At 37.2% G+C, this 12,213-nt stretch overlaps 1 protein-coding gene across 1 annotated transcript in view; it reads left to right on the top strand.

Annotated features, from left to right (window-relative positions):
- The window catches only part of OSBPL10 (oxysterol binding protein like 10), a 99,285-nt gene that overhangs the window by 46,914 nt on the left and 40,158 nt on the right, over window positions 1-12,213 (top strand). The window contains exon 5 of the mRNA XM_052695892.1: window positions 6,605-6,815. Within this exon, the coding sequence (XP_052551852.1) occupies window positions 6,605-6,815 (211 nt within the window). The remainder of the gene's footprint in view (window positions 1-6,604; window positions 6,816-12,213) is intronic.

Here is a 12,213-nt window from a genome sequence, read left to right as displayed (position 1 = left end):
AGGGAGCCACCAGAAGGTAAATATCTCAGGATATTGATTAAGATGAAAAGTATTTCCTCTTTCCATCTTTCACTATCTCGTTTCACAGGTGAGGAGTAGGGCAGACTGTATACAGAAAGCATGTTTTTAATCTTAAGCCTGAAAGTGTGATCTTAACAAAGTATGGTAGTAAGTCTGCCTGAGACAGCAAAGAAAAACACCTGATGTCTTTTGCCCCCAAGTAAGTGGGCTGTTTTACTGAGATTTCTGGTAGCATTCTTGGGAATTCTGCCAGAATTGCTGAATGCTCTCTGCAAAGTTGCATGTATGTTGCAAAGGCTGTGAACCACTCTCTGGCAACCTCTCTTTTTTTCCCTCACATCTGTCATTGCATGTGGAGAGAAGCAGAATTTCCTGGAAACTCAGAATGTTTGCATCCAAATAAAGTATTTGCAATCAAATGGACTCTCAGAGAATATTAACAGTTATAGATTTTGATATAGTTCTTAGTACTTAAAGGTGAGATCTGTTGAGAATATCCTGTGCATTTTTTTGTTTATTTTTTTTTCTGAACAGAGAAATGCTTTTGTAAAACAGGTGGCTAATCAGCTCCTTTTCTTGCTGAGCTTGTGCCTGTTTTAAAACACTGAAGGAAAGGAGGAGGTATGTCCTATATGCCCAGGTTGCAGTAGTCTGAGAATTTGTCAGGGAAGAAGATTACTTTTTCTCCTCCAGTGCTGGAAGCAATGTTTAGAGCTTCCAGATCAATAACCAGAAAATACTCTTCTCTCCCCTTTCCTTCCTCACTCTAATACCCAACAGCCTTCTGGGCTTAAAAAAAAAAATGTAGTGTGCAGACCTGCTAAATACAGTCTGATTGCTGTAAATGTACAATTAGCAGGAAAGTACCTTGAATATGTGATTAGTAAGTTAGTGGACAGTAGGCCAAAGAGTGAGAAGTCTATAGATAATCAAGTAATGAATCATATTTTCAAAAAATGCAGTGATATTGTCTTATAAGGATATGTAGCAAGTAATCAGTTTATGGAACTTAAAAAGTATAAACCATAGATTGAATGTGTAGTGCTGGTGAAGAGGATATTTGAACAGATTAAGCAGTCAGTTTTGAAAGTAAACAGTGGGAGATGACAGTTAAGAGCCAGCTGCCCCTTGGTGTGTACATCTTGTGCCACAGTCCCTGGGGAGCTCACAGCCCCTCCTAATGGTTACCAGTGGAACAGCGTCATCATCAGTGGAAACAGCAGATTGGAAAGAGTAGAGCAGATTGGAAAGGGAAGAAGCAACCAAATCATTCTGTTTCCTACTGGTTGTCTTAGGCTCTGCTCAGAATTGGTCCAGTCTAATAACATTTGTTTCTCTGTTCTTTAAGGGTTTCCACAAAAAGAATCGCCCTGTGGAGTGCCCTGCAAGTAGACAGAGCAAAAGAACCAAAACAAAACCCTAAAGGAAATTATGCTATGTCAGCTGAGACAATAGGATATGTAGGAACTGGCTTTTCCTGTAACAGATTATGTGAATTTCTGGTTTGGGAAAACAGAACAAAATAACAGATGGGAGTGGGGAGGCTTGTGCTTTTTATTTTCATTTTATTTTTTATTTCTGCAAGGAAGGAAATAGAATTGTGGAAAAAGGAGCAAGGACTGCAAGGAAAACTTTTCCTGGTGGTTAGCTGCTGTTGTGTTTGTCAGAGGTATAGTTCTGTTTGTTCTGTCACTTTTTGTGCCTCTGTCTGCAAATTACATGCCAAGCGAAAATTAACTTGCTCCTTTGAAGCTTCTTTGATAGGATGTGTGCGCCTAAGCCTTAATAACTATTATATAACAGAGTCATTTCAGTTTTACTCTTCGTTGTTTGCATCTTTGAAATAATTGAGGTCAAGCTGGTTCTTATCCTGAGGTGACAGTAATGGAGAATTGCGTGCTTTTTCTTCATAATGGAAGGGAGTATTAATCAAGAAAGAGCAGTTGATATGGATATCATTATCCTGTTCCATCTTTCCAAGATGCTTTCAGAATATCTCACTTAGTGTCCTAGGATCCTTCGGCAAAGTTTTTTTTTTCATTAGAATAACAATGTTCACAGAGGCTGCTGTGTATTTTTGTCCAGGTTGAAGCTCTGTGGGAAGAATTTCTGCATACAGCTCAAGAAAGCCTTTTTTGGTCAAAAACTGACTTTTTTTTTTTTATTGAAAGCAAAGCATATAGGTCTGTTAATTGTAGAGTAAGCATGTCCGTAGTCATACGGTCATGTGTACCTTTCTACACTAAACAGATTCAAGACTGAAAAGCAGAAAGTTCCTTAATAAGAGATTGGTGTTACGTACTGCAGCGCCTTTAGCAACAATTCTTATATATAACGCTTTCACTTCAACTATATATTAAGCTCTAATTTTGCCTTTCTACCTTGCATACTGTTGATGGAATCCCACTAGAATGTTGATGGAGGTGACTTTACTGAAGAAAAGGGGTAAACCTATAAATCCTTGTCAGGAAATCCTTCATTAAGCAGGAAGGTGTATCAAGTGATCTTGAGAAAGTTGGAGGAGAATTTTCAGAGGTTAAGTCCAGGGAAGGAAACTGCTCTTAATCTGCAGTGGTTATAACTCAAAATAAGAACATATCAAATGGGAGGGGAAAAAAAACCCAAATTCCACACTTCTACTGCAACTGTAGAATTTATCTTCATTTGACAGACATTTCAATAGGACAGGTATACTTTCTGAGCTGGTGATTGGCAGCACTGAATTCTCCAGATGTAGCTGAAAACAAGCTAAAGAAGGAAGTAATATTTGTTAGTGGCTTTTGTTTGTTTGTTTGTTTGTTTGTTTGTTTTTTGCATGTTTCCTTTTCAGAATAAATAATTGAAATTGGGAAAGCTTCATGGAAATACCATGTGGGGAATCATGAAGTTGTGCTGAGATGTTAGATGTGCTGAGCGTCACATCAGTGACTGGCATGATTACTTCAGTGACATTGGAGTTCCACGCATTTGCCTAACATTTTGATATATACTTGGTATATGAATCTCTATGTTACACTTTGATAGAAATTGATTGACGGTTCTAACTTTTAATTTTGTAATATGATGATTGATATTGTTATTGATGATATCTGGGTCAAGATTGTTGATGATACCTGGATCAAGCCAGGAGTCCTTGCTCAAGGTCAGAGTTAACTTTATTAGGATTAGGTAACAATCAAATGTATTTGATTTACAGTACCTTAGAAGGTTTTTATTTCTGTGTGGGCTTGGTTCTTCCTTCATGTCTGCTTTTCTTTGTAAGAAAAGCAATGCTTTACATTACAACAAAAGAAAAAAACAAAAACCCTGTGGTACACAGTTGTTTAAAAATGAGAACCAAGGTCTGGACTCATCACTTTGGACCTACTCTCAGGAGGTTTCAGAAACTGACTTCTCCTTTTGTCCTTTCCAAATGTATTTCAAAATGCTTTTTTTCTGTCATGATTATCCAAAAGCAAGAAATTGATAGTACTAGGAGGTATTTGTGATACTTTTCTCCCAAATACAATTTGATGTATTTCTGGTATTAAAAAAAAAAAAAAAAAAAAAGTGATGTGCATTGAATTTCTGTTACTTGTCATTCCCCTGTGAGAGGTGTCTTTTTGTGGTCACTTGTTTATTTATATGGATGCTCTGATTTTCATATGAACACTGTTGTTTATTTTCCAATTTTTTTGTGATCGTTTTCAGCTTACTGCAGCCGGCAGTGGAAAAGCTTTAAAATAAATAAATCACTGCATTGAATCTTCCAGGGGAAGTGCCCAGAGGTAACTTGGCAGACAATGTGCTGCTAGCAGTGGTGTTGTTGACAGCCCACACAAAGAATACTGAAGCAGAGAAAGAGTGCTATTGACTGACAGAGCAAAGTGAGTCCTCAGTGAATGTGCCATGCTCCACATGGCCTTACATGATAAAGGGAAAGTGTCTGCTTGCCCTTTGAGGTAAAATGGCTGATGTCACTCTTTGTTTTCTTCAAGGAGCTTGAAATCACTGTGTCTTAGCATGCTGAGAATGCTTGTTTGCTGGAATGGTTATTTGCTTCTTCGAGTTCAGTTTCTGTTCTTTCTTTTCAGTGCACTCAGTGTAGCCTTTTTTATCAGTGTATTTGCCACAGTGTAGGGAGGCCACAGGAAGCATGCCCTACGTCAGAAATGTAATAGTTAAAAACCTGATGAAGCTCGTGAATTTTTTTTTTTTTTTTAAACACTGTGGTAGCTTGGACAACGGGAATTTGAATCTGTTGTTTATGAATCTTTTCTTTTGAAAGCTTTGGACATCTCAAGTGTGTGTGTGTGTATTTAGTGAAAGTATTCTGTTTGGAAGGTAGTGTTTACAACACTTTATGTAGCAAAGTGCATCTCAACATTCTGAATTTTCCAGAGTGCATCTAGCTTGCTTTTATAGTCAAGCATTCCAGCATTACGGACTGCCTTTTTTCAAACTGTGACTTTGCATAGCAGCATCTTTCATATCTATAACTGGGTTAGAACTTTCTTGTGGTCAGTGATAGTGTTGTGCTGGTGTCCTCAGGTGTTCTGATCTGGTTGGCTTAGTATTTACTTGCATTAGAGGAGAGATGATCAGTGTTGTATTAAATGCTGCGTATATGTAGAATAAGCAGATTGAAGGCAAGTTAACCCCAAATCAAAAGCACCTACTTCAAAAAGCTTTCTTTGGAATTTAATGGATTTACAGATTGTTGCATTAAATAAAAATCCACATCGTCCCATGAATCTTGTAATAATTAAGCCAAATGTGTTTGTCTAAGCTTGGTTGGAGTCGGTGAGCTAATACAGGAACATTGCAGTTAGTAAATTGCATGGTAAATGGGTTCAGTGCTGACCCATTCTGTAATCTCAGCCTTATATGATTCATTCACATAGCTGAAGGAGATGGACTTTGATTCATCTCTAGTCATGTTCAGAGTTTGAACTTCAGATGTGAGATTGAATTAGCTTAATAAACCTATTAAGCATTGATCTTTTTTTTTCTTCTTCAAGCTTGTGTTCTTCAATAGCAGTTTCTTAGATAATGTGAAAATATCAGATTTAGCAAAACAGACTCTCTGAGAAGGGAGGGAAGGGGGATGTAATAAAGAAACGTTTGTGGAATAAATGTCATGTTTAGTTTAAGGAACCCTCCTATAGGAATACACAGAGATGAATACAGTAAATGCATTCATCTCCTGTTGGGAAGAGTGACTGGCACATGATTATCCTTTATTTTTTTGGAAGCTGTTTATGAGATGCTGTATGCTTTATAAAAGGACTTTTCTCTTGTATCGATCTGGCAGAGGATGGGTAGGTTGTTTCTACTGTGTCCACCTTTTAGGATCATAAACTTGCAGTTGTACTGAAAGTAGAAAGAAATGAACGTGAAATTTTTCAGGAGAGGGAAGATAATTCAACACGTGGCAGCCATTGATTATCATGGGCTCCCACAGGTAATTGAATCTTGGGTTTATATTGATAGGTCTTGCACCTGCAGGAGAAAGAGATACTGAGCAACTCAGTTCATGTTAACTGAGTTGTCTGGTAGTAGATACTCTTTCTGCTGTATGTTGCCAAAGGGTGAAGAAGGGAAGAAGTGTAATGCTCTGTCACTAAAGAAATATTGCAAAGGCTTAACTGAAGTTATTGTCTGAGATGAGGTATATAAACTCTGCCTCTTTAGGCATAGGCTGGTAGTATCTCAGGGCATTAAAGAAAAAAACATCTAGAGTTAATTTGAGTTTTGGCCCAAGTGGGTATGATATGATTTTTTTCAAAGACACTGCCAGATGCAGTGTGATACATGAAGGTGGCTTCTCACTTGAAGGAAAGGTAAGTGAAATGAAGAGGCCTGTCGATGTGCATGGACAGTTTGCTACAGACTGTAAAAATAGAATTTTTAATAAGCTCTTTCTTTTGGTTATAGGAATGACTTTGGAAACTTGCCAGTGTATTTAACAACAGCCTACTTCTATCATGTTTTTTATCTGCACTACTAGCATGCATTTTATCTTCGTCTGGTTAAAATCTAGAAACAGATTAACTTTCTCCCTGAAGCTGGTATTCATATCTGACAGTAAATAAAGTATTCTAAGTTGCATCCCATGATAATGCTTATAAACTTCCAAGTCACCGTGTTTTTTGAGAGCAGTTCCTTACTGAAGCATGAGAAATGAAAAATATCAGCTCTTAAAATGTGATTAGATGTTTTATGTAGGAAAGGAAGAAGATGGATACTGTATCTTCCTTGGGTGTCTCAGATCATATACCAAGGAAAGAAAATGTAAATCTAAATTAGTAATGGACAAGGAGATAGAAATTTCATGTATTTCTTATGAAGACTTGTGGAGAATATAAGCCATTATTTAATCTATAGTGAACCTACTATTTTAAGTGACTGTTCTCTCCACTGTAGTCTTAATGGTTTAATAGGCTTGTGGTAGACTCAAGCCCTGTTTTTGTAAGTAAGTTTGTGGTTTGTTTGGATGATAATGTTAACATTCATTTGAGGCAGCTCTTTACATTTAGTCATCATATGGAGCTGTAGGAGTCTGTGATATTTCCTGTGACATCATGTTTTTGCACCTTTACAGATGATGAGCCAAGTTGAGGGACAACAGAAGAATCTTGTACAAGCCATTGAAGCTCTCCCAAGTTCTGGCCCCCTTTCTGCCTTGGATCAGGACTTGCTGCTTTTAAAAGCTACCTCTGCTGCCACCCTGAGCTGCCTTGGAGAATGCCTGACTCTGTTACAGCAAAGCATGCATCAAGTGGGCCAACACCATAACAGGACACTGTCCTCAGGTGAGCATAATCTCTCTTGGGTATTTTTTTGTGTGTCTTGGGTTTTTTGTTTTGTTTTTTTTTACTATGCTACTGAAGCAGGCAAAGTGAACCCTCCCTTGAAAAAGCAAGTTGGATGGAGCAACTTGTTACAGAACCTTACATCAAGCATCAGGATTTTTCTTTTAATCTGAAAAAAAAATAGCCTCAAAATGAGTTGGAAACAGAAGAGGGGAGAAAAAGATGCTGTCCCAAGTCTTCCCAGGAAGTCAGATTCTGAAGATAGAAAGGCAGAGTAGGGATAATAATAATAACAACAACAACAAAAAGATGGCATGGGGAACAGGTGCATAAGCCTGTATTCTTAATGACAGTGCAGAACCTTTTTTTTTTTTTTTTTTTTTTTTTTTTTTGTAGAGAGAGAAATCCCAATACAGATTTGTTTGATAAAAATGCAGTTGTTTTCTGAAAAGTCGTATTACCAGTTTTCCTATGCGAAAGGAAAAAGATTTATTCCAGTCAATGGTTTTATTTAAATCTAGGAAGAGATTTTCTTGCTGCTATTAAAATACAGATATATATTTGACACATTTTTATGAGCCTAAAATATCAAACAGTTAGATACTGCATTTAGCTCTGTAGGCATGAAGCTCTCCATCTCCATGTAGCTCAGTTTTGTTTTCAGTTCACACAGTTCTAGAACTCTGTCCATAATATAAGATGTTAAACCTTTCTGAACGGGTACTTGTTGCTTTCTTATTTTACTATCTAGCTTAAGCGCAGGGGCAGGAGTTGATATAAGAGGAAGAGAATTCTGGATATGGGGGCTCTGTGTGTTTTCTGTAGGTGAATCAGTAACAAAGCCCAACTTCAAGTAGGCCCTTAAAAAAAAAAAAAGATACAAAACCAAAAAGGCGAAACATCCTTACTTTTACAGTAGGTTTGCTTCTGGGCAAGTATACCTTCAGAGCTGCTGAGACAACTGGTTAAAAAACCAAGCCTTCTCCAGAGTTTCTCTTTGGGGAAAGTGGAATATGAGAGGATCAGCTGAGAATTAGGGAAAAAAAGGCATTAAAAACTATTATGCCTGTACTGTGGTGTATTATGACTTTCCCTAATCCAGTTTCTGATGTTTCATAGGGGAACAAGAGAGAACAACAAAACCCCTATTTTCTACACTTTGGTTTTAATTTAGAAAATTTGTACACATCTTCATAGTAATGATGAAGGGCCTTTAATAGATTTCTTTGATATAATGCCATTTTAAAACAGCGTGGGTTGTATAAAAGATGAAAAGCATCCTTCAAAGAAAGGTCAGTTTCCAGTTTCACATTCTCTGGATGTTGCTTCCCATGTTCATGTGATCTAAGTGAGCTGTCAGAGATAGATGGCTTGAATTGTACATGCTCTTGAATTTGTGTCCAACTAATGTTCTTTTAAATTGGTGTCTATTTTGACTTAGTAATGATTTTTGTAGATACGTGCACAATGGGGAAAAGCTGTTGAAATCTTTTATTAAATTTTTTTTTTAATGCCTACTCTAAAAAATTCTGGAAGTCACTATACTATGAAGTATTTAAAAAAGTCTAATAAATGCTGTTGTTTACTTCTCCTTAGACCTTAAACTTATACGAGAATTCTTTCAGGAATTCTGTAGCACTTGTTCCTGCCAGAGTCTTCAGTGTAACTGTGAGAACCCGAATGCAAACAGTTAATTCTTCAGAGTTTAGGTGTGATGTGGTTTAGAGAGAGGGAAGAAGGGGGAGAGGAGAGGGCTAAAAGCTGCTGAAATATTTAGTCTATTCTCCTTAACCAAAAGTCCGCAAAAAATTATTATATTTTTTCCCTTTTCTTTTCCCCAGGATTTATTATGCAACACAGTTGCCTGAAAGAACATGGCCTGAAAGTCTTGATTACTGATTTTCCTACACTTAATCTTTTTCAGATGTACTTTGATGGACTTAAGGTTTCTGCTGAGTCGATGGAGTTTGAGTCATCAAAGCTGCATAAACTCATACCTAATCAGACTAGAAGTAATCTTCTAGGAAACTCTAATTCTGAGAGATAATATCTTTCATTTTGATTGTGTCCTCCTGGTGATTTTTTTTTTTAATTGCATATCCAGAAGGAGCAACCAAAGAATCACCTCTTGATGCTGCCAGGTGAAAATCACTTCTTATTTTAAAAGCCTCAGATTCCTCTGATAAGAAGTCCAAAACACCTTTCCTATATGATATAATGGCCCTATGCAATATATTGCCAAATGTTTCTATTCAGATGCCATCTAATTACCTGCTGCTACATGAGGTCCAAGATAATGGTGAATAACTTCTGTGAGAAGGCGCTGGTTATCCTGGGCTAGAATCCCCCAGGTTTTTGTATTGGCACATGAGATAGGTATTTGATAACGTGCTTGCCTCTAGCCCTGCAGTTCACAAAAGTAGTCCAGCAAAGCAGAGCAGTGCTGCTCGTGTAGAGTGTGAGAAATAAGCAGTGACTTAGCTTTGCTGAATTTGACTTATCCTTGTGATTACCTTTACTTCAGCATCAGAACCTCTTACTGTTATGTTCCAAATAAGGAGAACTGCCTGAAGGGTAATACATATCTATTTTCTGAACAACTCTGCTCTGCTTCTGTTCTTGAAATTGTTACGGCCAGTTAGATAAGGATTGTTAACTTCTCTGTGCATTGTAGGCCTTACAATCTTAATGCTTGCTACAGCAAGGACTTAAGGTAGCTGGGTGTCTGACATAATACCCAGGAACTGCAATCGCAAAGATAGTTATTTAGTAGAAGCTACTTTAAATGGATTTGTGGGCTGTTACTGTTAAAAAGAAAAAAAATCTCCTTTTTTTAATGTAATTTATTTATTGTTTTGTTTTCTAGTAGTGTGAATAGAAGGAAAGCATTTTAGCAGTCAGTGCAATAAAATCGTATCAAAAATCTAAAATTATGTAGTTCTTGACTTTAAATATTTTATGATATTGTTTGGCATGGAATAGCTTAAGGAAGATGTGATTTTTCTGCTCTTCGTTTTAATGTTTCTCAGAAGTTGTCAGTCACATAACTCAAGTCTACAAGCAGTTTTAAAGATTAAACTGAAATCTTCAATCTTTTTTGAAGGGTAGTCAACACATGTTTTAGTCTTACTGTAAAGATTCAAGGAAAGGTTTTTGTGATTCTCTATTTGTTAGTGCTTGATTTTTGGAAATGCATCAACAAGAACAGTCAGTGAGACAAAAATCCTGTCTGTTTCTGTGTTTGAGACAAAATAATGGCAAACATACCTAGCTGTTTTGTTAAAAGTAACTGCATTGATCTCTGGCTAAGTTTTGTCATTTTTTTCTTTCACTGAAAGATATGCCAGAAAAATATGTTGTTAGCTAGAAGTGTTGATTACATACAGAATGGGGAAAAGAATGAGTGATTCCGTCTGTACCTACAAATTGTATTGAGTTCTGGGTTTCTGTTCTCTTTGTAGGGAGGAGAAACATTTAAAGATTTTTTTTACATGCTGTCCAGCTCCAGTTATTGGAGGAGATGGTTTGACATTTATATATCTGTCTATCTATATATATATCTGGAGGAAGACTAAAGCAGTAAAAAGACAAATGCTGTCCAGTTGATCTATTGCAAGTTCTAAGCAGCTGAGAAATTTGGGGAAGATGGGGAAGTTAGTGATAGTAAAGAGTGAAATCTTAGCAGACAGTTTATAAAGTGGGGATAGTCATCACCAGGGATCAGTGATGCCTTGTTGGTTGCGTGACCACCCCCGTAAGTCAGCTTGAATGCCCAAAATGAGCAACAGCTGAAAATGGTTTCTCCGTGTCGCCCAGTCGCATATGTTTCTCTTTACTGCTGTGCTCATGGTAACCGTTAACCTCAGAAGCTTGTCAAGCAGGTTGTCTCAGATGGGTGCTGCTGAACAGAGCCAAAAATTGTTCCAGGGTGTCACCTAGCAGAGTAGTGTGTTCTACTCAGCATTAAGTGCCATATGACAAGATTGAGTTTATTTAGCGTGCAACAGGAAACAGATGGCTTTCAAAATAAAACTACAGAGAAGAAACTTTTATCTCTATTTAAAACCTTAAAATCTTTGGTGTTATTTTTTTCCTAATGTGTAGCCTTTGTCAGAAGAGTATCTCTAGAGCCTGTTAACTGCTGTGGTTAATGTTCTTTCTTCTATTCCAAACTAAAAACGCAGCAAATTTGAGTATTTGCTTTAAAGCTAATTTATCACCTTACGTTGTGCTTTAGGTCTCTTCTTTAATATTTTTGCAATTGGAATCCTGCCTTGCAGTCATCAGCAGTGTGTACAGATATATCCCTTATTTTGAACTATCTTGCATCACATGCTCACTTACTGAACAAAGCATCTACCAGACATGAATTCCTTGATAGAATTTTAAGTCTCTCTTGCCTGTCATTTCTGGGTAGAAAATATAATTTTTCTTATTTTCTTCCTTTTTGAGGGGTAATTTTTGTTTTCTTTTCTAAAAACAAAAGCCAAAGCCCAAACCCACCTTCACTATCTATTTTCTGGAGTTCATTTGGATGTGCAAATGCTGCTTATTTTGGCTTCTATGGCAACAGATGGACTGAAGGTGATACTGGAGTTTGGGGGGAGGAGGAGAGGCAGAATGTTCCTTGTTTCATCAGATTCTCTAGTTCCTCCTTTTGAGAAAATAAGTGGCCAGGAAAGATGAAATCCAGATGCTTTCAACTTGATGACGAATGACAGCTGTGGATTCTCCTTTAGCTGAGATGTCAAAAGGAGAGAAAAATGAGCAAGCAGGGGAATCCTCCTTCTTGCCTAATACCTGCTATCCCCAGCCCTTCCCCCTGCTCCCCCCCACCCCCAAATTCCTGAAGGTGCAGGAAAGAATGAGGAAAGAAGACAGGTGAGAAACAATTATTACCTGTGTAACTTAACTAAATTCCCTAGTCAGTCAAGTCTCCTTTAAATGTGTCAGTGCTAGACTTGTTTCTGCTGGGACTAACCAAAACAATTTGCTCTTCTATCTATATGCTAATACATTATTCCTTACATGCTCATCTTGCTTTGCAAGATAACATTATTTTCTAGTTCCAGCCCAGCAGGGACCAATTTTGGTCTCTCCTTGAGAGCTACTTAGAATTCTTAAGGGAATATTTATTATAGTGTAGTTACAATGTATTGTAAGAGTTTTATCAATAGTTGTTTGTTTATGATTGTGCTAAGGGAAAATGATGTTGGTTTTTTCTGTCTATAAGCCAAGAGCAGAGAAGTTAAAAGTTTCTTTTGTTACAGAATTGATGTAGGTGCTAAGCATATTTCATACATCAATTGCAATACAGAAACATAGTTTGAAGGTACATCAGAATAAAAAAAGAAAAGAAAATGATAGTGCTTAACTGAAAAATCTCATCCAAACCTCC

Source organism: Tympanuchus pallidicinctus, unplaced genomic scaffold (genome assembly GCF_026119805.1).
Source record: "Tympanuchus pallidicinctus isolate F22 unplaced genomic scaffold, pur_lepc_1.0 scaffold3, whole genome shotgun sequence".
Classification (NCBI taxonomy): domain Eukaryota; kingdom Metazoa; phylum Chordata; class Aves; order Galliformes; family Phasianidae; genus Tympanuchus; species Tympanuchus pallidicinctus.
This window is presented reverse-complemented; position numbering and strand designations above follow the sequence as displayed.